Source organism: Bos javanicus, chromosome 8, assembly GCF_032452875.1.
Source record: "Bos javanicus breed banteng chromosome 8, ARS-OSU_banteng_1.0, whole genome shotgun sequence".
Lineage (NCBI taxonomy): Eukaryota > Metazoa > Chordata > Mammalia > Artiodactyla > Bovidae > Bos > Bos javanicus.
The window spans coordinates 63,289,513-63,317,385 of record NC_083875.1 but is presented as its reverse complement, the minus strand read 5'-3'; the positions used below and the strand labels follow the sequence as shown (position 1 = coordinate 63,317,385).

Sequence of the window (27,873 nt, the reverse complement as noted above, 5' to 3'; positions counted from 1 at the left end):
GCGGAGAGCACCGCCTCTTCCGCCAGGCCGAACCCCGCAGGTCGCGAGCCACGCCCGGAGGCGGGTTGTCTAGGAGGGACCCTCTAGTCCCCACCTCCACTTCAGTCCCTCTCTCGGGGCTTCCCGGGGGTTTTCCCGGCGGCCCTTTCACCAACTGCCTAACTTCCGGAGCGAGGTGCGGTACGGCGTTCCTTCCTAAATACAGGAGGGGGCTGGGAGTGCGAGGGCTGCGAGCGGTGGCAATTTCTAGGCGGAGACTGCTCGGTGAAGAGAGATCTGAGAAAGGATCAGGACGGGCGGGTACGTGCTCATCTTTCTCCCACTTCCCGGCCTTTGACGGCTGGGGAAATCTGGGCAGAGAGATTAGGCCAAGACCGGTGCGCGGGTAGAGGCCGGGGTGCGAGGCGGCTCCAGCGACCCGGGGACAGAAGGACCCTCCGAAGCGTGAGCCAGCTACTCCAGGGTTACTCTCTGGCCGTCATCTGATCTCTCGCTCCTCTGACCTGTGGTTTAGGAAAGAACGCGTGATTGCTTTAGTAACGTTTTCAATAGTTATCGGGTACCTTCATACGTGTATTTGAATATCCCTCGCTCTGACATCTCTGGTGAGCGCTGCTACTGCTGCTGCTGCTAAGTCACTTCAGTCGTGTCCGACTCTGTGTGACCCCATAGACGGCAGCCCACCAGGCTCCCCCGTCCCTGGGATTCTCCAGGCAAGAACACCGGAGTGAGCTGCCATTTCCTTCTCCAATGCATGAAAGTGAAGTCGCTCAGTCATGTCCGACCCTCAGCGACCCCATGGACTTCAGCCTACCAGGCTCCTCCGTCCAAGGGATTTTCCAGACAAGAGTACTGGAGTGGGGTGCCATTGCCTTCTCCGCTGGTGAGTGCTACAGCTGCGTATCTAACTGCCTGGTCTTTCAGATCAGATCAGTCGCTCAGTCGTGTCCGACTCTTTGCGACCCCATGAATCGGAGCACGCCAGGCCTCCCTGTCCATCACCAACTCCCGGAGTTCACCCAGACTCACGTCCATCGAGTCAGTGATGCCATCCAGCCATCTCATCCTCTGTCGTCCCCTTCTCCTCTTGCCCCCAATCCCTCCCAGCATCAGTCTTTTCCAGTGAGTCAACTCCGCATGAGGTGGCCAAAGTACTGGAGTTTCAGCTTCAGCATCATTCCTTCCAAAGAAATCCCAGGGCTGATCTCCTTCAGAATGGACTGGTTGAATCTCCTTGCAGTCCAAGGGACTCTCAAGAGTCTTCTCCAACACCACAGTTCAAAAGCATCAATTCTTCGGCGATCAGCCTTCTTCACAGTCCAACTCTTACATCCATACATGACCACAGGAAAAACCATAGCCTTGACTAGACGAACCTTTGTTGGCAAAGTAATGTCTCTGCTTTTGAATATGCTTTCTAGGTTGGTCATAACTTTCCTTCCAAGGAGTAAGCATCTTTTAATTTCATGGCTGCAGTCACCATCTGTAGTGATTTTGGAGCCCAGAAAAATAAAGTCTGACACTGTTTCCACTGTTTCCCCATCTATTTCCCATGAAGTGATGGGACCAGATGCCATGAACTTCGTCTTCTGAATGTTGAGCTTTAAGCCAACTTTTTCACTCTCCACTCTCACTTTCATCAAAAGGCTTTTTAGTTCCTCTTCACTTTCTGCCATAAGGGTGGTGTCATCTGCATATCTGAGGTTATTGATATTTCTCCTGGCAATCTTGATTCCAGCTTGTGTTTCTTCCAGTCCAGTGTTTCTCGTGATGTACTCTGCATATAAGTTAAATAAACAGGGTGACAATATACAGCCTTGACGAACTCCTTTTCCTATTTGGAACCAGTCTGTTGTTTCGTGTCCAGTTCTAACTGTTGCTTCCTGACCTGCATACAAATTTCTCAAGAGGCAGGTCAGGTGGTCTGGTATTCCCATCTCTTTCAGAAGTTTCCACAGTTTATTGTGATCCACACACAGTCAAAGGCTTTGGCATAGTCAATAAAGCAGAAGTAGATGTTTTTTCTGTAACTCTTTTGCTTTTTTGATGATCCAGTGGATGTTTGCAATTTGATCTCTAGTTTCTCTGCCTTTTCTAAAACCAGCTTGAACATCTGGAAGTTCACGGTTCACATACTGCTGAAGCCTGGCTTGGAGAATTTTGAGCATTACTTTACTAGCGTGTGAGATGAGTGCAATTGTGCAGTAGTTTGAGCATTCTTTGGCATTGCCTTTCTTTGGGATTGGAATGAAAACTGATCTTTTCCAGTCCTGTGGCCACTGCTGAGTTTTCCAAATTTGCTGGCATATTGAGTGCAGCACTTTCACATCATCATCTTCCAGGATTTGAAATAGCTCAACTGGAATTCCATCACCTCCACTAGCTTTGTTCGTAATGATCCTTTCTAAGGCCCACTTGACTTCACATTCCAGATGTCTGGCTCTAGGTGAGTGATCACACCATCATGATTGGGTTGTGAAGCTCTTTTTTGTACAATTCTTCTGTGTATTCTTGCCACCTCTTCTTAATATCTCCTGCTTCTGTTACCATATCATTTCTATCCTTTATCGAGCCCATCTTTGCATGAAATGTTCCCTTGGTATCTCTAATTTTCTTGAAGAGATCTCTAGTCTTTCCCATTCTGTTGTTTTCCTCTATTTCTTTGCATTGATCACTGAGGAAGGCTTTCTTATCTCTCCTCACTATTCTTTGGAACTCTGCATTCAGATGTTTGTATCTTTCCTTTTCTCCTTTCCTTTTCGCTTCTCTTCTTTTCACAGCTATTTGTAAGGCCTCCTCAGACAGCCATTTTGCTTTTTTGCATTTCTTTTCCATGGGGATGGTCTTCATCTCTGTCTCCTGTACAGTGTCACAAACCTCCATCCATAGTTCATCAGGCACTCTATCAGATCTAGTCCATTAAATCTGTTTCTCACTTCCACTGTATAATCATAAAGGATTTAAGTCACCTGAATGTTCTTCCTTCAGTCTTACCCATTTCAGTAAATGGCACCATCCAGTCTACTGCTTAATCCAAAAAGTGGATAGGAGTCATTCTTAGGTCCTTTTCCTTCACTTCCTAAAGAACAATCTACCTGGAAACCCTGCCAGCTCTACCTTCAGAACAGATCTGAATCAGATCACGTTACTCCTTTGTTTACAGCTCTCCAATGACTTTCTATTGTAAACTCCATAACCTCTTCTACAGGGTTTTACTCTCATCACTGTATTCCAACCACTCTGACTTCCTGCACCTGCAGTAAGTCAAGCTGTTTACCACCTGAGGAATTCATACTATTTCCTTTGTCTGAAGATCTGTGCTCCTAAGTCTGCATGGATGGCTCCTTGTCTCAGTTCAAACATCAGGCCCTTAGTGAAGTCTTTCCTGGCCACCCAATCACTCTTACTTCATTCGACAAATATCTTGTATATGTCATGTGCCAGGCAGTTTTCTGGATGCAGAGGTGAACAAAAGAAAACTCCTGCTTTCTTAGTGATGATGACTCATTCAGGAACCAGCAAACAATGCAATCAGGTAGTGAGTAAAAGTGGGAGAAGATGAGATTAGGGAGGTGGTAGACGGGGCTTTGTAAGGACTTTATCCTGGTACATTTAGAAGCTTTTGGAGGGCGATTGGACTTAGTTTTTAATCGTTACCTCTGAGACTTCCCTGGTGATCCAGTGGTTAAGAATCCACCTGCCACTGAGGGGACACGGGTTCCATCCCTGGTCCGGGAAGATCTCATATGCCTCGTGGGGCAACTTAATCCTGCGTAAGTTTACTGAGCTCTGAGATCTAGATCCAGCAAGCCACAACTACTGCAGCCTGGGGGCTTAGAGCCTGCACTCCACAACAAGAGAAGGCACCACGAGGAGAAGCCCCTGCACCACAACCAGAGGGGGTCTGCGTGCAGCAGCAGAGGCCTAGCACAGCTAAAAGGAAGATAAAAGTTTTAAAAGTTACCTCTGTGGCTTCTACAGGAACAGGGCAGTTGGGCAACTGTAGTCATTCAGTCAAATGATGGCTTGAAGGAGGCTGGTAGTGAAGGTGGTGCATTGTGGTTGATGTGATTGTATTTCAAAAGGAGAGTTGATAAGCTTTTCAATCATCTGAAAAAATAAGGAAATGAGAATCCCAAAGTTTTTGTCTGAGTAACAGGAAGAATAGAATTGTTGTTTACTGAGGTAAGGAAGACTGAGGAGCAAGAATTTGGTTTTAACAGTTGCATTTGAACAGCTTCCTAGCTCTCACCACAGTCCTGCAGGGTAGATACTGTCATCCCCATTTTATGCTTTTGGGAACTAGAATTCAGAGAAGGTAAATATCCTGCCCAGGTTCACTTACTTGCACCCAGCTGCACCATAATCCAAAGCCCATACTTTCCCTAGTCTTTCTTGTTATTCTTCACATTTATCACTTGTAACATTTGCTTTACAAAAGAATGCATCATGTTGGTGTACTGTGTTCCTTTTGACAAGATTTGGCCATGGTAGCAGTTTGTGTATTTCTTTTGGCTCATTTCTTGAGCTTCCCTGGTAGCCCAGCTGGTAAAGAATCCGCCTGCAATGTGGGAGACCTGGGTTGGGAAGATCCCCTGAAGAAGGGAACGGCTACCCACTCCAGTATTCTGGCCTGGAGAATTCCATGGACTGTATGGTCCATGGGGTCGCAGAGTCAGACATGACTGAGCGATACAAAGTGTAAGTTTGACTCATTAAAATGAGGCTGTCTAGATAGTTATTTTTTCTAAGGAAGGGAATTTGACCAGCTCAAAAATTAGAGGACAAAAGAGAAAAGTATTTATAATTAAAGGTACTGCTGCTGCTAAGTTGCTTCAGTCGTGTCTGACTCTGTGCGACCCTTCAGAGCCCACCAGGCTCTGCCGTCCCTGGGATTCTCCAGGCAAGAACACTGGAGTGGGTTGCCATTTCCTTCTCCAGTGCATGAAAGTGAAAAGTGAAAGTGAAGTCGCTCAGTCGTGTCCAACTCTTAGCGACCCCATGGACTGCAGCCTACCAGGCTCCTCCGTCCATGGGATTTTCCAGACAAGAGTACTGGAGTGGGGTGCCATTGCCTTCTCTGAATCAAAGGTACTAACACACAGCTGATGTTGAGGGATTGGGGGCAGGAGGAGAAGGGGACAACAGAGGATGAGATGGTTGGATGGCATCACTGACTCGATGGACGTGAGTCTGATTGAACTCTGGGAGTTAGTGATGGACAGGGAGGCCTGGCGTGCTGCGATTCATGGGGTCGCAAAGAGTCTGACACAACTGAGCGACTGAACTGAACTGAACACGCAGCTTGGTTGATTTTGGTTGTACCTCGTACTTTTTTATGGTGTGTTTTCCCCTAAATGTTGGCATGGCTTACCCTCTGATTCAGGTTTCTGCTGAAATGCTTCTGCCTCAAAAAGACCTGAACTACCCTCTGAGTTCTAAAGAGTCCTTCCATCACTCTTGTCTCCTTACCTTGTTTATTTGTCTTCATAGCCCTTTCTACCATCTGACTTAAAAAAAAAAAAAAAAGGCAGTTTAATTCATTTGTTTACCTCCTCTCTCTCCCCACTGGAAAGTAAGCTCTAAGAAAGAAGAAACTTTCTCTGTTTCTTTCACTACTACATCTTCAGGGCTTAGAACAGTGCAGGGCATAGAGTTGGTGCTAAATAAATATTTCTTAGATGAACAAGTGAATGAATGGATAGTTTGGGCTACTGGGCCATGCTCATTTGCATGACTGATTTACTTCAAGTAGTAATCAAAGACTTGGACGTTGTTGTTTTTCCCTTGCTTACTTCCTAGGTGATAGTTAGCAGAAAGGAACCTACCCCACGGCTGGAGCCAAACCAGATGCCTTCTTCCACTTCACCAGACCAAGGAGATGATGACCTGGAGGCCTGTGTTTTAAGGTTTTCAGACCTGGATTTGAAAGACACGAGTCTTATGAATCCCAGTAGCAGTCTCAAAGCAGAGTTAGATGTCAGTGCAAAGAAGAAATACTCATTTGCAAAGAAAAAGGTAAAATTGCCGTTGATGTTTCAGGATCATGTAGGTACAGTTAATGCAGATATGTCCAGAAGTAACTCATCAAGGTTGTCCTCCAGGGAGTGGAGCGCTGGTGAGACACCAGGCTGCTGCCACGCTCACGGTAAGTTCTAGTCAGGTCTGGTTACATTTGTCACTTGTAACATTTGCTTTACAAAAGAAAGACTGCATCATGTTGGGTACTGTGTCCAGTGATTAACCAGTTCTTAGTTAATCTTAGTTCAGTGCCAAGCAAAGGAGGATCATAGGAAACACCTAATTTACAGTGGAGTACTTGACAGATTCTTGATAGATGGGCTCGATTCTTTTTCCCACCTGGGGTTATGGGAAGAGTCCCAGGAGCCTCAGTTATAGGAGAACAGACAGGTGTCAGGGCAGCTGCTGCCTAAGACCCCAGGTCCGGCCTAGCTTGCAGGGCTCGGTTGGCTGGGAGAAGGAACAGAGTGGCTTGGAATGCTGCAGGCCACTGAGAACTGGCTCACAGTGTGGTAGATGGATGCTGCCCTTCTGGGCCATTGATGCTTTTCTCAGGGATCACTGACTAAACCCTTCTCCTGCTGAAGCTCAAAGGAAAATGACTTGACTGAAGAAATACAGTTGAGACTTAGTTTTCTTACCTCCGGGCTTTTGTTCCTCTTGCAAAATCATCTTATATTGGCTCCACGTCAATGAAGAATAGATGTCTCTTCTTATAGCTTCTATACTCCACCCTTCTGCCTGCATCCCACACAGATTTCCTTGAAAATGAAACCCAAAGGATACAGACATTTTGTTGTTGTTGTTATTTTGCAATAATTTCAAACCTACAGAAAAGCTGCCAGAATTCTACGGAGGATCCCCCTTGCCCAGCAGCTCCATTCATGTTTCTTCAGTTGTCTCAAATGGCTTTTATAGATCCACTCTAAGGTCACATGTTTAGTTGTTATATCTCAAAAGTCTTCAGTCTGGACCACTTTTTAATTTTTTCCCCTGAAATCATGACCGTGACTTTTTAGAAGGAGATAGTTATGTGTAGGACGTCTCTCATGATTTTTCACTCATGTTTCCTTGTGATTAGATTCAAGTTGTGGATTTTGTTAACAAGACTGCCCCACAGGAGACACTGTGTTCATCCAGCTGCATTCAGTCAGGCAGTCACAGTGCCAATTTGTCCTGCTACTGGTGATGTTAACTTCGGGTACCCAATTAAGGAAGTGCCTTGTCAGATTTCTTTGCTTTAAAATTATTCTTTTTTCCCTTTAGTTATTCAATATTTGAGGGAAAATAGTTTGAGACTATGTAAATAGCCAAAGAATTGATACTTTTGAACTGTGGTGTTGGGGAAGACTCTTGAGGGTCCCCTGGACTGCAAGGAGATCCAACCAGTCCATTCTAAAGGAGATCAATCCTGGGTGTTCATTGCAAGGACTGATGCTAAAGCTGAAACCCCAATACTATGGCCACTTCATGTGAAGAGTTGACTCTTTGGGAAAGACCCTGATGCTGGGAAGGATTGGGGGCAGGAGGAGAAGGGGATGATAGAGGATGAGATGGCTGGATGGCATCACCGACTCAATGGACATGGGTTTGGGTGAACTCTGGGAGTTGGTGATGGACAGGGAGGCCTGGCATGCTGCGATTCATGGGGTCGTGAAGGGTCAGACGCAACTGAGCGACTGAACTGAACTGAAATAGCCTATTTCACAATGAACTTTCATCTACTAGTTTTAGATCCATTGGTGTTTCTTTGCTTCAGTTGACTATTACTGTGATGATTTCTAAATGGTGACTTTCTAATTGCTTCATTCCTTCTATATTTCTTACTTGGCAGTCTTCTGTAAGGAAGAGCTTTCTTTGCTCCTAGTTTATTTGTATCAGTGTGTATTCAAGAATGCCATTTTATTCAGTGGGCGATAATCCATTATCATAATTTTTTATTTTGATTCTCAGATCATCTCAGGTTTGGCTGGGATTCCAGCTAGTATCTATGTCTTTTTGACTTACCCCATCATTCTTTGAGCATTTCCTTACTTTCTGATTTAACAAGATGTTTCAGGGTCATGTTCTTTCTCTCTCTCATTCTTGGAGTCAAACATTTCTTCAAGGAACACTGGTTCTTATGGAGGTGGAAAACCAAAACCAAGGGGCTAGATAAACTCATTTCTACTAAGGTGCTGCTTCTTTCAGGACATCTGGTGGACAGAGCTGAGAATAGATGGTGGATAGAGCTAATATCTCGGAGAAGGCAATGGTAACCCACTCCAGTACTCTTGCCTGGAAAATCCCATGGACGGAGGAGCCTGGTAGGCTATAGTCCATGGGGTCACAAAGAGTCCGACACTTACTGAGCGACTTCACTTTCACTTTCATGCATTGGAGAAGGAAGTGGCAACCCACTCCAGTGTTCTTGCCTGGAGAATCCCAGGGACGGCGGAGCCTGGTGGGCTGCCATCTGTGGGGTCGCACAGAGTCGGACATGACTGAAGCGACTTAGCAGCAGCAGCAGCAGCAGAGCTAATATCTATATAGATGAAAAACACATACATTGCTATATATCATACTTTTATATTTACTTTCATATCAGTATAAACCAGATGAGTTCATACTCATGGAACCTTTAGTTCTGTTGCCATATCACAGGTTTATTCTCTCCCCTTATATTTATAACTTCCCTGTATGATGATGTTTGATAGCAAACCCAGCTCTCTTCAGTCCCAGTGTGTATACTTAACTGCTTATTCCCCTGTATGCAGTCAGTCTCCCCACTCTTTCAAGCTGCCTCTTCCATCAGGGCCTGCCTTCCCCACACAGGCCTCACCTGCTCTTAGCTACCTTCCTAGCTCTGGCCTGCCTATCTCTCCGGAGCGGACCCCACATGGGCCCTGACTGCTGCTGGATCCTCAATGCCTTGTTCAGAAGGCCCTAAGAGACCAGTGGCAGGCCACATTCACACTGGGCTTCCCACCTCACTCAGGCCTGCCTGAGGACTTTTGATGAAGGAAAAAGGGAGGAAAGAAGGAAAAAAAATTCAGATTATATACTGCATTTTTTTAATGATCATGACTTCTTGAGGCCTCAATGATGCTAATGAGGCCTTGGATGCAATGCCTTACATTTATATATAAACTAATAGTCATAGTAATTACTGATGTACAATAATTGTCAACTGAAATAATTGTGTAATGCTTTTTACAAGCCTGTTCCTTGTAAAAAGTGTTCTTCTTTCCTTCTAAGTGTTTCCTTCTTAGTAGCCTCAATTAGAGAACAAGATTTGAAGTTCTAAGTATAATACAAAGAAGCACTCAAGCTGACATACTGCTCTTTTTATTGGCCTATACAGAATGATCAACTGCATGAGAGGCTAAAAAGTGCCCTCCAGTGTAATTTCAGACTACCCTATCCTGCTTCAGTCTGGGACAATCCAGATATGGTTGTGTACAGATTGAGGAAGATCTAAAAATGATGCTCCATATTTATAATTATTATTCTTCAGAGTGCCCAATTTTGGATGCTTTACAGTAGTCTTCAGATGTATTAAGAAAATTGTTTAAATGTTACATTAATATAAATTGTTATTTATATATTTTGAACAATTTTAAACTATATATAAGTATTGTGTGTGTATGTGTGTATATATATATACATATAATGTAAAAATATTAATACCGTTCTTTCTAGAAACCAAGAGGGAAAATATCTTGAAAGACTGATAATCATAGATGCCATAAACTGTACCATAATGTATAAACTTCAATTTTGACATCAAAAAAACACCATAAACAAAGTTGAAAAACAAATGACAAGTAGAGAAACAAATTTGAATAACTATGATCAATGAAAGGTCACTAAAACTACTTACAAATCAATAAGATAAGTGCCACAGTAGAAAAATAGGCAACAGGTATGAAGAGGCAAACTAGAACATAGAATCAATATGAAAAAATATTCAACCTTACTGCTAATCAAAGATTGGAAAATAAAAACAGAGTATTTGCTTTTTATTTGGGTCAAAATTGAAAATACTGACTACAAAAATTTTAATACTGATAAAATGCTGTGAATAAAATGGAATCCTCATGCATTGCTGCTGAATGCATAAATTGGTAATGATTTTTCAGGTAGTCACTACTTAATCACAGTTTAATATTTATGCTTCTTCACCTCCAAAATTTTCTTCTAAATATTCTAAAAAAAAAATAAATATTTATTCTATGTAGATGGTTAAAGAAGTATACAAAGATATGCTGACATGCTCCTTCACCACTGCTTATAATTGCAAATATTGGAAACCAAAAAAGCTCATTCATTTAGAATTGGTTAAAAGAATTATGGTACATCTATAATTTTCTATTGTGTTTAATTTTTTTAACAATTTGCCTAAATCCTCTTTATAATAACAATAAAGTTATCTTCCAAAAACCAAATCAAAACATTTGGTACATTTCTTCCCATGCTTTTCAATATACTTTAAAAAATTTATTTATTTGGCTGCATTGGGTCTTAGTTGGGACACGCGGGATTTTCACTGTGGCTTGTGGCTCTAGAGCACACAGGCTCAGTGGGCTCAGTTATCCCATCGCCCATGGGACCTTAGTACCTGGACCAAGGATCAGACCAGGGTTCCCTACACTGGAAGGTGGATTCTCAATCACTGGATCACCAGGAAGTCCTTCAATGTACTTTTTTATGTAATTGAGATTACATGATATAAGGACATTTTATTCAATTTTTTCCATTTAACATTATACCATAAATATTTTCCCATGTAGTTTGAAACTAGCTACTTAATATTCCGTAGTAAGTATATTCCATAATTTCTTTGACCATTTCCTTTTTGGAGGAAGTTCAGTCTCAAGAAGTTCTGCAGAATTGTAGGACCTAAAACTAGAAACCCCTATGGAAAAAATTTCACTGAGACTTTCATTCTAACCTAAAACCTAAGATTATTTACTAGTGACATATTTGAAATGTAATTGCAGGCATTTTCCCTTTTCGTTAAAACTAAAGAAGTTGCAGCACCTCCTTGTGAATGTAAAGAAAAATGGTGGAAATGCTGTCAGCAACTATTTACAGACCCAACCAGCATACACAGACACGTGGCAACACAACATGCTAATGAGATTTGCCATGAGACCGCTTCTGTTTTAAAGCAGCTGGCTGTGACATCGAGCACCTCCAAGAGTCTTGAGTCTACAGACAAAAGGAACCCTTTCAAAGAGGACCTTACCCGTAACCAAGAAGTGTCTACTTGGCTCCCTGATATAAGCTGCTTTAACCCTGATGAGCTGATAAGGTAAGGATTTCATTCTGTACCTTTTGTTTCATTGAAAAATGTTTTTCCAGTTGGAATGAGATACCACCTATCCACTAAAATGGCAGATCCTTAAGGCACAGAATTTCTCTACTGCCTAAGCTAGGCCGATAAACGTGTGTGTAATAGAAGACCACAGCCTATGCAGTAGTGTATACCCATGCAGCTGGCAGTGCACTCTAGGTATCTTGGAAGGCATCCCATGTCTTTACTTCTCTCGGGAGAGGTAAAGAACAGAAAATGTTATTTCCAAAGAGAAGCCTGAAGGCCCAGAGATGTTCATGATTCCTCAACCCTGAAGTGTCAGCTTAGAAAGGGGTTTTTATTACCAGATGTGTTTTTCGGAGCTGAATATGCTTTAGAAAGTAAGTTAACTTTTAGAACTAATGCATAGGGTTAGAAGTTTAGATCTGCCTTTGAAAACCTCACCGCATCATAATATGATGTTAATTGTAGAGGACAGATTTAAGGAATCTTTAAGGAATTCCTAAACTACTCAGTGAACAGAAGATGCCCACATTTGATACACTTTTGTCACTGGTCTTAATACCAGTTCCTTTTGCTTATCAGAAAGAAGAGAAAGAGAACTACACTTGGAGTTAGACTTGAGCCAGTCACTAAATTCTTCATACCTTTACATCCTTACCTCTAAAACTGGTAATAATGCCTGCTCTGACTACCTCACAGAATTGCTCTAAGAATTACATAAAATGATGATGGTAAGAGCTCACGTGAACTGTAAAGTGATACAAATGTGATCTCTTCATTTCTGTATGGACCTGCTTTTTAGTTAGAAAAACAAAGAAAAAGGATACACAAAACATTTAGCAGATGGTGTAAGACAAGCTATGCAATTATCACTTAAAATTGTGTGGCTCAGACGATAATTTGTTATAGGAATTTAGAGAGAGGAAAACAGATACACTAATAGACAAGCAGGTGTTAGAAGAGACTAGGCCCTGCAATAAGAGGGCATTGATGAGAGAGTCAGAGAGTTCAGAGCTGGATGGGACCTGAATTACCATCTATGACAGCATTCTCTAAAATATCTCTATAGCACTAGCTCTGGAGGGTGCTCTCAGGTATTGAAAAGAGGTGCTAAAGACAATTAAATTGGGGAGACATTAGGTTAAAATGTTCTTTTTTTGCAGAGCTTCCCAGAGCCTTCAATATATGATGGGCTTTCACTGTGATTTTCAAAGAGGGAGATACTGTCTGCAGGATTTCTCAGGTGATTTCATGGAACAGCTTCAGAGCACACTTTGAGAAAGGCAGTTTATGTCAGTCCTCTAGTTTTACAGTTGAGGAAATCAAGGCTCAGGGATAAGACACCCACCCAGGGCCCATGACTAGTTAAAGTCAGCATAGTGCAGTGGGAAGAGTATGGATTCTAGTGTCAGAAGACTGGTGTTCCAGTCCTGACTGTCACTTTGCGTCTATTTCATGCCGGATGAACTGGGCTCAGTTCACTGAGCTATAAAATGGTGATGATAATAACCTGTCTCATGGGTAAGAGGATTATATGAAAAAATGAAAGTGAAACCTTTTTGTACAGAGAGAGATTCAAAACAGATACTGCCTTTTCGTAGAGGATAAGCCAGAATGGACTCAAATTTAAAAAGGGGTTATTAATATCTGTTTCATGGATATGATGATTAAACAAGGAAATCAAAGTAAGCTCACTTCTTAGAAAGGAAGGAGTTTGGTGCAGGTATTGTCTTCTTAGAGCAAATACAGACCAGAGTTGCTTCTCAATACAGGAGGAGAATGATAGTTAGGAGCCAGGGCAGGCATGAGTAGCTCCATTAGGCCTTCCCTCTTGACTCTGCCTGAATCTACTTTCTGAATTGTAGCCTCTTCATGCCAGTGACTCATTTGCTCTTTTCCCATGGTTTTCTTTTTATAGTGGCCAGGGCAACGATGAAGGGGAGGTGCTACTTTATTACTGCTACTGTGACCTGAAGGATCCCGACTGGGTCTGTGCCTGGCAAACAGCTCTGTGTCAGCACCTGCACCTCACGGGCAAGGTAACACTTTCTCCCTTATCACTTATCCTTCACAGGGCTTATCTTGCCTCCACCTTGGTTTGCTTGTTACAAAAAGGATTCACCAGTTGGGTTCTTAGAAATTAGCGAAATCCTGCTAAGCATTTAAATAGAATACTAAATAGCTATTAACATGATGTTTTCTGTTGGTGGGAATGTAAGTTGGTACAGCCACTGTGGAAAACAGTGTGGAAAGTCTTCATAAAACTAAAAATAGAATTACCATATGATCTAGCAGTCCCATTCCTTACAATAATATATATCCAGACAAAAGTAATCCAAAAAGATACATGCACCCTTGCAATCATAGCAGCACTATTCACAATAGCCATGAACAGATGAATTGATAAAGACGTGGTACATATACATATACTGAGATATTACTCAGACATTAAAAAAAGAATGAAATAATGCTATTTGCAGCAACATGGATACAACTAGAAATTATTACAGTCAGTGAAGTCAGACAAATACTGTGTGATATCACTTACATGTGGAATATAAAATATGATATAAATGAACCTATCTATGAAACAGACTCATGGACATAGAGAACCTCTTCCCAAGGGGGAAGAGGTTGGGGGGGGGGGATGGAGTGAGAGGTTGGGGTTAGCAGATGTAAGCTATTACACATGGAATGGATAAATAACCGAGTCCTACAGTATAGCACAGAGAACTACAACCAGTATCCTATGATAAACCATAATGGAAAAGAATATTAAATATATATATAACTGAATCACTCTGCTGTACAGTAGAAATAAGTGCAACATTGTAAATCAACTACACTTCAGTTAAAAAGAAAAGTGTTTTATAAGACTATATAAAGGCATAGACCAAGGATTAGCAAACTTCAGAGCCACATAGCAAATATTTCAGACTTTGCACAAAACGACTCAACCTTGGTATTTTAATATGAAAACAACCATAGACAATATGTAAAAGAATGGGTATGGTCAGGGGTTTCCCTGGTGACTCAGTAAAGAATCTGCCTACAATGTGGGAGACCTGGGTTCAATCTCTGGATTGGGAAGATAACTGGAGAAGGAAATGGCAACCCACTCCAGCATTCTTGCCTAGAGAATCCCAGGGACAGAAGAGCCTGGTGGCCTATAGTCCATGGGGTAACAGAGTCAGACACGACTGAGTGACTGAGCACAGCACATGTTCCAGTAAAACTGTAAAAGTAGGCATTATATTCTGATTCTTTGCCTGATAGCTCAATTCGTAAAGAATCTGCCTGCAATGCAGGAGACCCTGGTTCGATTCCTGGGTTGGGAAGATCCCCTGGAAAAGGGAAAGGCTACCCACTCCAGTATTCTGGCCTGAAGAATTCCATGGACTGTATAGTCCATGGGGTCCCAAGGAGTCGGACACGACTGAGCGACTTTCACTTCACTTCAACTGGGAAAATGTTTTATAGAACTGTACATACAGGTGTGATACCAAGATACTTCTTAATTTTACTAGAACATGTCAGTCCTTTGGAGAAGGCAATGGCACGCCACTCCAGTACTCTTGCTTGGAAAATCCCATGGACAGAGGAGCCTGATGGGCTGAAGTCCATGGGGTCACGAAGAGTCAGACACGACTGAGCGACTTCGATTTCACTTTTCACTTTCATGCAATGGAGAAGGAAATGGCAACCCACTCCAGTGTTCTTGCCTGGAGAATCCCGGGGACGGGGGAGCCCGGTGGGCTGCCATCTCTGGGGTCGCACAGAGTCAGACACGGCTGAAGTGACTTAGTGGCGGTCAGTCCTTTACCGTTTTATGGTTTTGTTTCCTTTCTCTCTTGAATTCAAGAGGACAGGAACTTCGTCTTAACTGATTGATGTACTGTCAGTGCTAGAACAGGGCCTTGAATATAGCAGACAGTAAATATTTGGAGAGAGTCGAATAAGAAATAAATGTTTGTAACAAAACCACAAGCATGTGTGTAAAAAGATGACAAGTAGTAAATATCAAAATGTCATGATTATCTCTACATGATAGGATAATTGATAATTGCATAATTTGCATAATTACATATATATATATATATATATATATATTCCTTCTGGTTATGACACTAACCTTTCCTACACTTGTCCCAGGTTTTTATTCCCTGAGGCAATCACTTGATCAGTGATATTTTTCACACCCATGTTTTCTTGCAGATAGTGACTGAAAGTTGCATTTACCTCATCAGTTCATCACCAAGTCCTGACATTTCTGCCTCTAACATATCCTTTGATCCTCCATTTCCACCTCCTTAGACCTAGCCCCACCCTCTCTTACCTCATTCATTTCAGTAGCTTCCAGACTACTCTCCATTCTTCCATCTTTGCCCCCATTAAATCATTTTCTACACAGCAGCCAGAATGATTTTAAAAAGTAAATGAAATCCTCTCCCTCCCTCTTCACAATCTTTCAGCGTCTATGCAATGTATTTAGAGTAAAACCCAGATCCTTAACGTGGCCTTAAGTTTCCTGCATACTTTGGCTACTTCCACCTTTTCTACTTATCTGATGCCATTCTTTAGTCATTGCTGCTGCTGCTGCTAAGTTGCTTCAGTCGTATCCGACTCTGTGCGACCCCATAGACAGCAGCCGACCAGGCTCCTCCGTCGCTGGGATTCTCCAGGCAAGAACACTGGAATGGATTGCCATTTCCTTCTCCAACGCATGCATGCATGCTAAGTCGCTTCAGTCGTGTCCGACTCTGCGCCCCTATGGACAGCAGCCCACCAGGCTCCTCTGTCCACAGGATTCTCCAGGCAAGAATACTGGAGTGGGTTGCCATTTCCTTCCCCCTTTACTCATTATACTCCAGCAAAAGAGCCTTTCAGTTTCTCGGAGCCCACAAATTTTATTTGGTGCCTTTGGGCCTTTTTACAAGAATACTTTCTTCAAGGAACTTTCCCACACCCACTCATTTCTCCTAATTTTTACTCAGTCTCCACTTCTCAGTTTTAATGATACTTCGTCAAAGACATCTTTCCAGACCTTTAATCTAAATTCAGTTTTCCAGATATACTATTTCACTGCATCTTGTAGTTATTTTTCATAGCACTTGTCAGTTAGTGACTTTTATCTTAATATCTGTGACCTTCCTTAGTTTGTAAGTTCCCAAAGGGCAAAACTATGTATTTTTTAATCACTATGTCTGCAATTCCTGGCAAAATTGCTGATGCATTGTGGAAAAAAAAGAACATTTGTGGCTTATATACATATATCATCATCTGTATTTAGAGAACACCTTGAAAGATGGAACGGAAACCTGAGTGCACAAACAGGCAATCAATCTCGCTGTAGTTTGGGGCAAGGTGAACTGGCAGTGAGGGTCTCTGCCCACAAGGTGGCAGCACCTGCCTGGTTCTTAGGTTTAAATTCTAAGGCTTCAGGGATACATGCTAAGTTCTCAAGTTTCGTGTTGGTAGGAGATTTGGAAGAATGTTGGCATTTGTAGGGAAAGGGGAGAACTTGAAAATTCTAGAATTATGGAAAGAAGCTTCTGACCCCTTGCTATATACTTCTTACTGCCTCAAGAAATTTGAGCAGATGCATTAGAGGCTTTAGAAAGGAAAATTATAAAAGGTGGACCCCAAAAGATCTGGTATTGAATCCCAGATCTACCACCCCCAACTCTGTGCCCTTGGGTAAATTACTTGATTTGTCTTAAATTACTTGATTTCTCTAAGCTTCTGTTTCCTTTTCTGTCAAGTGGGAATTATGATATCTACTTTTCAGGATTATAATATAAAGACAGGAACTTTATAATATAAAGGTGCTCATTAAATGTTAACTGTTGCTCTTCATCTGTGAGGTATAAGGCTTTCCTCACCTAGCAGCTACTTTGAAGGGTTCAGTTGAGGAATCCTTCAACAGGAGTTGAAAGTCTAATGCATGGGTTTTAGAGGTTGCCCACCTCAGTATTCAGGGAGTGCACATACTTATATTTTATTTGGGTTCTGGGATTAAAATAACATAGGAAAGAGTCTTCTGGCTTACCCAAAAGACAGTTACACAGAAGCCTGTACCTCTTCCTCATATTTGCCCCTGTCAGAGACAGTGTTAGGGTAGATTTTTGGTTAATGCTGGCTCAGCTCTATTTTTCTTTGTTGTCCCTTAAAAAAATGAGTTGGTAACAGGTGCAGTAGCCTGTACAGCAGAGACAGCATATGCTTCCTGCTTCCCTCTGTCAGCCCAGATCAGGCAGAGCCTGGATGTGACTCAGAATCATGGAACTCTGGAGAGCTACTGCTAATGAGTAGGCCCTGGCTTGTGAAATGAATCCCATTTCTATCCATGCTCTAAAGAATTGAGCCAAGTGAGGCAACAAACAAGTACCTCCTCTAGGCCCTAATAAAAGAGGAGCCTTTAAAAGTTTTCAAATTCTAATACACTGGTAGGTATCATTGTTGTAATTGTTATATAAGTAACAATGTAATAACACAGAACTTTGCTCTAAGCTACTTCTCTTTCCAGAGAATACCATGATACACAGTGTTGCACTTTCGAAGTTTAGAAAGCTAGCTGCTCTTCTAAAGATGATCCATCTTAAACTTACCGTAAGGGTTTTGTGGTACCAGAACAAGTAACTTTGCAGGCCCCCCAGAGCATTGCCTCTTAGGGTAGGGGCCTTAATCCAGGCTTTAATGTCCCCCAACCAGTGAAGCATTTCAAAGAGAACAGAGGGTTTGAGAAGCCAGAAAGCCTCAGGGTTGGATTCTCACTCATTTGCTCAGCAAATACATATCAAATGTCTACTGTGGGCAAGTACTACTCTAGACACCTAGTATGCAACAAAGAACAAAACAGACACAAGCTCCTCCCAGTGGGTGGGTTTGCCATGGTGGGCTTACCTGCCCCCGCCCCCCACCCCACCAACCATGCAGAGGGTGCTCGTGTGCATTCCCGGCCCTCAGATGAGCTCTGTGCTTTAGGACTTGAGGAATATCTCCTCTGCAGCTTTTCATTATTGCTTCTTTTTCATCTCTCTTATCAAGATGAAGAAATTGAGGTTCAGAAAAGAGAATTTTCTCAGGGCCACTTGGCAAGTTAAGTGGCAAAGGTGCATCCTGATTCTGGATCTGCTGCCCTGAATTTAGGTTAAGCTTTGGCCACAGGACAGCTGGAACATCATAGCAAATGGGGCTTTCCAGTTGTTTTATCCATTTTATTTTCTGGTTCAGCATATGTTAACTGAGCACCTCAGCTGAGCTATGGGCAGTGCCATTTCAGAAAACTACAGGCATCTTTGTGTGGCAACACTCTGGTGTTCATAGCAGAGTTTCTGCTTTTCCTGTTAAGTTCACCAATACACATGAACCTGTTCTGCCCTGCAAAAATCCAAACTGAGCTACAAATATGGGCTTCCCCGTGGCTCAGTGGTAAATAGTCTGCCTACCAACGCAGGAGACTCAGATTTGGTCCCAGGGTTGGGACGATCCCTTGGAGGAGGGCTTGGCAGCCCACTCCAGTATTCTTGCCTGGGAAATCCATGGATGGAGGAGCCTGGCAGGTCACGGGGTCACAAAGAGTCAGACACAACTTGCCAACCAAAACAAAGAGAAACTTGGACGGCTGCATTCCCTTTTTCACTGTTTTATGTCTCAGGTTCGAATTGCTATGGAAGGAATCAATGGGACTGTTGGTGGAAGCAGACTGGCCACCAGACTCTATGTCAGTGTCATGCTTTCCTGCCCACTGTTTAAGGATTACCTGTGTAAGGATGATTTTAAGGTAAGAGAGATTGAAAATAAAATGGATTGAGAGCCATTTGCTTCTGCTTCAGTGCCTCTTCTCACTCCAGGCTATGGAGATCACCATAAAGAAGTAAGCCGTGCTGGACAGAATACCACTTCCCCTCTAGGTCTTGAGGCAGCTCAGTAGAAAGAGTATGCTCCTTCCAATCCATCTTCCAAGCTGCCACCATGTGATCATGGGCCTTTTTATATAGACTAAGGACATTGCAGCTTAAACACACTAAACTCAAACTTAGCCATAACTGCTCACCTGAGAGACCACCTGTTTCAGGGGATCTCTGCTGTTTAGTAAACCTGGTGGGATCAGATCAGCACTCATACCACAGCGGGACTGAAGCTCTTGCTCTCTGAAGGAGACTTTATGTCAGAGTGACTTTATGCTTTCGTGTCATGGGTTACAGAGGTGGTGGGAAATACCTTGCTAGTAAGTGTTAGTGTTGGTGATGATGATATGAAAAGAAAAGGTTGTGACTCCTGAACAAAAGCTTGGATGCAATCTTACATATAGAAATTGCTTGGTGGTGTTTCAGTTTTATAGTTAAATGCTTATTGCTATAGAAACACCTTTTCAATTTGACATTTCTACACATGGTAGATACGCAATAAAGAAGTGCCAAATATAAGATTACATCTGTTGTGTAATAATAGGGTAGCTGAAGTATTAAGAAACCTCAAATTAGGAACAGCTCTTTCAGTGGGAGAAGGAACTTAGAGCATAGAATGTTCCAGATAATTCAACTTAATAAATATCTTATACCTGGAGATGGGCAAGAAAGACTATATTCTGTTTTGTTTCTCATTGGCTAGACCAGCAAAGGAGGAGCTTGCTGTTTTCCAGAATTGCGTGTTGGTGTGTTTGAAGAAATTGTGCCCATGGGGATCAGTCCCAATAAGATCTCCTATAAGAAGCCTGGTATGCTTGCTTTAAGAAGAAACATTTTCCTTTTCTTCATAGGGACAAATTTTAATATAGAGACAAATGTGAAAGCTAGACATTCTGATCAGCGAGGGCTGTGATGAATTCTCTCTTCAGAATAGCCGTGGGGTGGCGGACACTCGTGTTACCTGGTGTTCACATTGGCTCTTCTCTTTGGTGCTCTGGTGATGGGAGACTCGCTGCTTAGAATGACCCGGCTTAGTTATTCTTCTTGGTGATGGTTTGGAAAGAAGTTGTTTTCTCTTTCCAAAGATAGCAATTTGGGAAGAGTATAATTATTACTTGTAAATAGTTCATCAAATGGATAAGACATACAGACTTTTCGCTACAGAAAGCAAGCAGCTTTCAATACGAAAGCAGTCTGTTTGCAAGTGCTCTAGAACGTTCTTTTCCCCCTCACTCATGGGTATCACAGGTGGTTGAAAGACATTTGTTTGGCTGGGGTTTTTGGTTTTGTTTTACTTTTTACTATGAAAAATTTCAAACATTTTAAAAAGTAGAAAAAATATTATAGTGAACGCCCGTGTTCCTATCCTGCAGCTTCAACAATTACAGATTCAAGGCCAACTTTGATCAATCCCCACTCCCTTCCCCCAACCTAAATTACTTAGAAAACAATCCTGCTGTCATGTCATTTCATTCCTATTTTAGTAGATATTGCTAAAAAATAAAGGATTTTTAAAAAATAAATAATTATAAAACCGTCATATCCAAAACATTTTAATAGTAATTACTTAATATTATTGAATATTCAGCCAGGGCTTAAAATTCCCAGTTATCTCATAATTTTTAAAGTTTGTTTATATCTGGATTCAAGTAAGGTCTACTCGTTGTGACTGAGCCTTTTAAGTGCTTTTTAACCTAGAGCCTCCATCTTTTATTTTCCCATGCAGTTTATTTTTTGAAGGAATTAGAAAATTTTGCTTGTACTATTTCCCACAGTCAGGATAATGCTGACTGCATCTCCGTGTAATGTTCCTCTGTCTTTCCTGTGAATTCTAGTCACATTTATGGTAGTGCTGTCTATCAGGAATATTATGTGTGCCACGATGGAATTTTACATTTCCAGTAGCCACATTTTAAAAAGTAAAAGGAAACAAGTGAAATTAATTTCACTAATACCATTTATTTAATGCAGTGTAGCCAAAATATTATTTCAACTTGTATTCAATGTAAAAAATTATTAATAAGATATTTTAGGGGCTTCCCTGGTAGCTTAGTGGTAACGAATCCGCCTTGCCAATGCAGGAGATACGAGCGTCCCACCTGGCTGCAGAGCAGCTAAGCACAACTACTGAGCCTGTGCTCTACAGCCAGGGAACTGCAACTACTGAGCCCACGTGCCGCAACTGCTGAGGCCGGCGTGCCCTAGAGCCTGCGCTCTGCAGCAACAGAAACCACCACGCGAAGCCTGACACCGCAGCTAGAGAGCAGCCACTGCTCACCACAACTAGAGCAAAGCCCACGCGGCAACACAGACCAGTACTGCCAAAAATAAATACTAATTATAACAACAACAACAAAGAGAGATGTTACTTTTTTTTTTTTTGTATACTAAATCCTTGAAATTCCACGTGTCACCCTTATTACAGCACATCTCAAACCACATTTCCAGTGCCCGTTAGCCACGCTGGCTAGTGGCTGCCATATTAGACAGCTCACATCTAGAGACCTGATCAGATTCAGGTTTGATTACCATTTTTCTTTTCTTTCCTTTTTTCCCCCAAGTCTACTTCATAGGTAGTACTGTTTCCTTTCATCAGGAAACAGAAAGGTCTGGCTGGCTCTATGTTCATTTTTTAATATGTAAATATTTAAAAGGGATAAGAGTTAAACCAGAGGGAAATGGGAGTAAGATACAAGCATCTGGGGAAGGAGACTCATGTATGAGAACAGAAGGCCCCAAAGGGCCGTGTCTGCTTAGTGTCCTTACCTTGGCAGGAGACCTCGTCGGCATTACAGGACCTCGCCGTGGAGGTGAGGGGAGAATGGGCTCCATGTAGTGCTGTGCTGCCTTCATTTGAGCTGCATTGTTTGAAGGCACTTCTTCTAAGCAGGTCTATGTGAGTCACTGTCTGATCAGGCCTCCACAGGGCCAGGAGAGCAGCCACAGTAATAGCAGCAGCCGGAACAGGTTGGGTTCCCTGCAGCTCCCTGTAAGGGGAAGGCTCAGCAGATTTCCATGCTTGTCATCACAGTTTTGAACCTCCCTTTCCACCCCACTGTTTTGGTGACTGTGTAATTATGTGACATCACATATAAAATCTAGCCCTGTTACATTCTCCATGCAGTCCTCAGATGGGCAGGCAGGAATCTAGATTCTTTGGTCATGCTCTGGGTCTCTAACCCCATCTGGTACCCAGCAGCTTCAGGGGGCTGTTGGGATCCATCACTGCGTGGTGCTGTCAGGATCGATCATGAGTGGTAACTGACGCACCAGAGCCCCCACCTATGAGGTGTGGTTGCTCCCCTGTCAGATTCACCAAAAGTTCTTCACAAGCTACTGAGATGTCTGGACCCCTAAAGGTATAGGACTATTTCTCCCCTGGAGAGTAGAGAAGGCAAAAGGCCCCAGCAGACAGGTTCTTTCCTTTTAGTCTCCTTGTATTTTACTTCATGTCCTTTCTCTCCTCCTTCTGGCCTTTCATCTTTTCTCTCTTGCTTCTTTCTCGTATTTAATTCCTGCTGTCAACCCCTTTTCTCTTTTACTCACACACACAAACTTAGACACATTCTTCTCTGCTATATTTTTTAAAGACTTATTCAAACTTTGTTCCATAACCATATGCTCACACTTGGACTTGATGTTGGTATAGAACAGTTTCTAAAGCCTATAGTCAAGCATATACATGTCCAGGCCCCTCCATATACAGAACAATTGAACACCGGCCGGCCATAACATGGACCAGCAAACCCACGTGGCAGTTTACATCTCTACAGTCTGGCTTTTATCACTGGGTTAGGCCAAGTATGAGGATGCAGAATTCTTTGATTAATTATTTCTAAACTGCCAGGTCTCTACAGCACTCATCTTAGGAGGGAGAGTGACGACATAGATTTACTAAATTCTGTCATTATGCTGATCAGATAGCATTATTTTCAGACATAATTGTAACTATGAAGAGGAAATGTTTAGGTGGGGAGGAACAAATGGAAATCATTGGGCTGGGCCCTGTGTGATTTGGTTTTGTTTTTAACCAATTTTTTGTTTGGTTTTAGGAATCCATTTATCCCCAGGTGAATTTCATAAAGAAGTAGAAAAGTTTCTGTCTCAGGCAAATCAGGAAGAAAGTGATACTATCCTATTGGACTGCAGAAACTTCTATGAAAGCAAAATAGTAAGTAAGAAAACCACAACCGAGTTCCCGCAGCACAGCGTGTTTCTGAAGGGGACACTGTGCCCACTGTGGCCCAGTCAGTGGCTCTCCTCCCGCTGCTAGCAGAGAAAACCCAAGCCTTTGAACACAGAATCTGGTGAGAAAGGCTAAGAAAATAGGGATTAAAGACATCTTGCACAAAATGAACTGTCTCCCATATGCCTACCCCTAGACACATGCCAGGATCTTGTCAAGTTTGCCTTGGGCAACCTCTCCAGTTCCCCAAGGTCTCTGAGAGGGTAACCGACAGCCCACCTAGCCTTGTTTCTAAGTTTTAGCTCTTGAAGTTTGAAAGGTCAGAGTATGGGATGAAAATGGCAGTGAGCCATTTTCTTGGCATTTCCTTGCCAAGGCAGGGCTGGGGAGTGGTGGTTGACGCAGAAAGAATCTTTGTTCTTACCAGGTATGTTTTTCTGATTAATTTTATTTCTGCTGCTTCTATATTGTAGGGACGATTCCAGGGCTGCTTAGCCCCAGACATCAGGAAATTCAGTTATTTCCCTAGCTACGTTGATGAAAATCTAGAACTTTTCAAAGAGAAGAGGGTGCTGATGTATTGCACTGGGGGCATCCGTTGTGAGCGGGGTTCAGCCTACCTGAAAACCAAGGTGAGTTCCCAACCTCAGGGCACTGCAGGCTTGGAGGCGAAGGAAGCTCCCACCCCCAGCCAGCAGGATTTATTGTCCCCTTGTATGGTTCCAGCATAGAGTTTCTAAGTATAAAGTCTGAAGTTCTTAAATCTCAAGATGTGAAAAGCACTCATCAGTCTTAGAGACTCATCAAGTACAAAAGGGAAAGATTAGTTGACATCTCCCTTTTCCTAATCCTTTTGCTTGATCCTGAGAAGAGCAAATTCAGTAACATTACATGTCCCAACAGGTGTCTACCTATATTTAGGGAGCCACAAAAATAGTTGGGCTTCCCAGGATCTCGAGAGTGAAGGCCCTGACTGCTGTCCTCAGCCATCCCCCTAGCGGGCAAGGTCTGGCCAGTTGGTTCCTCGCCCCCCTTGGTCAGCAGTTCTTCAGTGTCCCACAAGGGAACCAGGGGCCCCATTTTGGCATTCCTACCACATGTCGCTTCTCTGTGGAGCTTCCTACTGGCCTCTGCTAGTCTCCTCAAATTTCCTGTTGTGTTTCCATACACAGGGAGTGTGCAAGGAAGTGTTCCAGCTCAAGGGTGGCATCCACAAGTACCTGGAGGAGTTTCCTGATGGTTTTTACAAAGGGAAGTTGTTTGTTTTCGATGAGCGTTATGCCTTATCCTTCAACAACGACATAGTGTCGGGTAGGTCAGCACTGGCTCAGAACCGCAACTCCTGAGCAGGCACATCCTCTGTATTAACCTTCTGGAAGGCAGGCCAGTACTGATTGCTTGACGAATAAAGGGGAAAGGACTGCACAGGACCACCATTTCCCACCAGAGCTGGGGATGCAGTGCTGGGGCAGACAGAACCCTGACCATTAGGAGCCCTGGGTTGGGATCTGACTCTATTGTTTACTAGTTAGACAAGTCCTTTAAAATGGGAATAACCGCACTCACTCTGTCCACCTGCTAAGAGTTGAACTAATAGGCTAAATCGAGGGTCTTAACCTGGAGTCGGTAATATTGTACTAAAGGGGCCTGTGAATTTGGACTGGAAAATAATTTCATCTTTGGTTTCATAACCCTTCACTAAATATAGCACTTCAATTATGAATGTAAGAAGCAAATCAGGTGTATTGGATGTACTTGTGACTTTGTCATCAATAGAAATCACAGTATTTTCATTATTACAGCTGCTATGAATATTTCAAAATAGCTTTTATGTGCATCATTGCTTCAAAATGGAAAGTTATTAGGCCCATCACTAAATCTTTTTGTGTGTTAAATACCATACCGTATCCCAGACTTTGAAGAATACTGTTATTTTGTATTTCTGTATAGTTGGTTTCCTTTGTGATCCTATGTATTTTATTTTCTGCATTTTAAAAACATTTTTCCAAGAATAGTCTTCACTAGGCTGTAGATTCATGGCACAAATAAAAGAGCCCCTAGTTAGATGGTGTGTGGACACATGTGTTATGCATGTTTAGAGTGGTGGGTGGGGCATTCCAGGGTGGGAGCTGACCCCAGGGCCAGAGGCAGAGTGGCTACAGGAAGCCTGTGGTGAGACTGTAGTCCGTAGTCCACAATAACACGTGGTACCAGATGAAAACAGTCAGGAGGAGGAAGATTAAATTAATCTTTAAGAAAATGGATCTTCCTCCTGGAGGCCACTGTTCTGAATGGGAAAGGTCATAAGCAGACAACCCTAGTGACTGTCAGAATTTTTTAGAACTTCTTTGAGCAGGGACCGAGATTGAATTAACACCTGGATAATAAATAAGATGGGAGTCTGATTTCTTCTCCCCTTTCTTCTTGATCTTTTTATTCATTTTAATGGTCTTATTTTGTCTCTTATTGGAAGCAACTTCAGATCTCTAATGGCGCTAGAGGGAGAAAAAAGTGGGGAGAGAGGGCCCAAACGTAGCTTAGATAAGCTGGGTAAGGGGACTTGAAGAATGATGTTATCAGTGGTAATAGGAAGTCAGCAGGCAAAAGGGGCTGAGAAAGTAGATACATGAGCTTTAGGACTTGTGTGGCTGAGTGTACCCTGGCAACAGCAGATCCATAGGCCTGGGGAGACAGGTGTGGACTGCAGAGTTTCGATGTGCAGTCACCTGTATTCAGGCGTGTTGTGTCTCAGTGCAAAAGGGAATGGTGTTAAGGAAAAAAGCCAACAAAGGGTGTTGGCCAGCTTGGGACTAGTTAATGAAACAGAAAAACGTTACTACCTGTTTTCTAAATGGGGAAAAGAAAAATGGGTCCATGAATGCTAGAATCAAAAGACAAATCCCAGAAGCAACCTAACCCGAAAAAGTGGGGATGGGTGGGGGAGCCTTGTTGGTTAGAAACCTTCCCCAGGCCCGAAAGGATACATTAGATGCTGATGAGCAAAGGGCTAGGTTTAGGAACTGGAGAAGTGCCTGTCTACGTGGTGTGTGCACACACATGTATGCTTGTGTTTTTATAACAAGGCTTTTCTTTCTTCCCAGAATGTTCCTACTGTGGTGTCCCCTGGGACCACTATAACCTCTGCTCCACTCCCCAGTGCCGCCAGCTCGTCCTGACCTGCCCTGCCTGCCAAGAACGAGGATTCACAGCCTGTTGTGTCACGTGTCAAGACAAAGGGAACAGACAGGCTGCAAGCCCCGCTCAGAGCAGCTTTAAAGAGGAATGCGAGTGTACAGCCCGACGGCCACGTGTACCGAGGGAGCTCTCACGGCGGGGGCCTCTCACAGCAGGCGCCTCTCCCCTCAAGCCTGGGGCCCAGGCTGGATGTTGATGGGAGCGGCCCCCTCTGCTCCCCCAGGCCTTCACACAGCTAGGTCTGGGGCCGCCATGTATTGGGGAACGTTAGGGCTGCACTAACAGAGAAATGGGGAACTTCAGAGCTGCCAGAGCCACCATGGTCAGCTGGTCACGTTAGCACCTGTCCTCCACAAGAGAAGGGAAGAGGAACTTGGGTGCTCACCTCTTACCACAGACATTCTGGCTCAGAAGGTGCTAGAGCACAGAAAAAGGCGGGTTTTGTGTGATCCCAGAGTTCCTAAGAGAGAGCCTTGAACCTGGTGACCTGCCCTGCCCCTTCTGCACCATGCAGCAGGGCTGGCAGTACTCATTTTTCTTATCAGCAAACCTGTCTGTCCTGATGGCAAAAATGAAAGCTGTGTGGCCCTAGAAGTGGGCTTCTCAGAACTGGGCCTCTTAGGTCAATCTACCATCCACCCCTACCTTCCTCTTTTCCCTGCTAGCCTCAGAGCACTGGACCAGGATCTGCCAACTACAGCGTATGGCCCACCTCTTTCTGTAAATAAAGTTTCACTGGACTAGCCACAGCCATTCACTTACAATGATCTTTGACAGAATTAAGCATTTACAAGAAAGACATTATGGCCTGCAAAGCCTACAGTATTTACATGTGTACCTCGGAGATGCAGATTCAGTTCCAAACCACATCAAAATGAGTTACACGAACTTTTTAGTTTCTTAGTATATGTAAAAGGTATGCTTACATTATGCTGTAGACTATTAATTGTACAATAGCATTGTGTCTAAAGAAACAATGTATATCACCTAATTAAAATTTTGTATTGCTAAAAAATGCTATCATCTGACAATGTGGGGTTGTCAAAAACCTTTAGTTTGTAAAAACCGAAATATCTGTGAAGCACAGTAAAGCAAGGTATGCCTGAACTATCTGGCCCTTTACAGACAAAAAAAAAAAAAAAACCTTGCCACCTCTAGTCTAGATGAACAGCTCATCTGGTGGAGGAGATAGTCTTAAAGATGTGGCTGTCTTCACTTTTTATGGATTTCTTTTCTGAGAGCTTTCCCTGTAATAGTTT

At 43.0% G+C, this 27,873-nt stretch overlaps 1 protein-coding gene across 5 annotated transcripts; it reads left to right on the top strand.

The window, feature by feature from the left end:
- The first annotated feature begins 19 nt into the window (after positions 1-19).
- On the top strand, positions 20-27,765 carry TSTD2 (thiosulfate sulfurtransferase like domain containing 2). Of its 5 annotated transcripts, XM_061425745.1 has the most exons (11): positions 31-300; positions 5,803-6,018; positions 6,105-6,148; positions 11,032-11,317; positions 13,242-13,362; positions 18,981-19,106; positions 19,937-20,042; positions 23,286-23,404; positions 23,893-24,051; positions 24,592-24,730; positions 26,521-27,765. In XM_061425745.1, exons 2-11 carry the CDS (start codon positions 5,978-5,980, stop codon positions 26,808-26,810), a joined length of 1,431 nt encoding a protein of 476 aa, XP_061281729.1. In that variant the 5' UTR covers positions 31-300; positions 5,803-5,977; the 3' UTR covers positions 26,811-27,765. The 5 variants fall into 5 exon arrangements, with proteins under 5 accessions (XP_061281725.1, XP_061281729.1, XP_061281728.1 ...); XM_061425741.1 differs by lacking the exon at positions 6,105-6,148 and having other exon boundaries at positions 20-300; positions 11,004-11,317; XM_061425744.1 differs by lacking the exon at positions 6,105-6,148 and having other exon boundaries at positions 33-175; positions 11,004-11,317.
- The last annotated feature ends 108 nt before the right edge of the window (positions 27,766-27,873 follow it).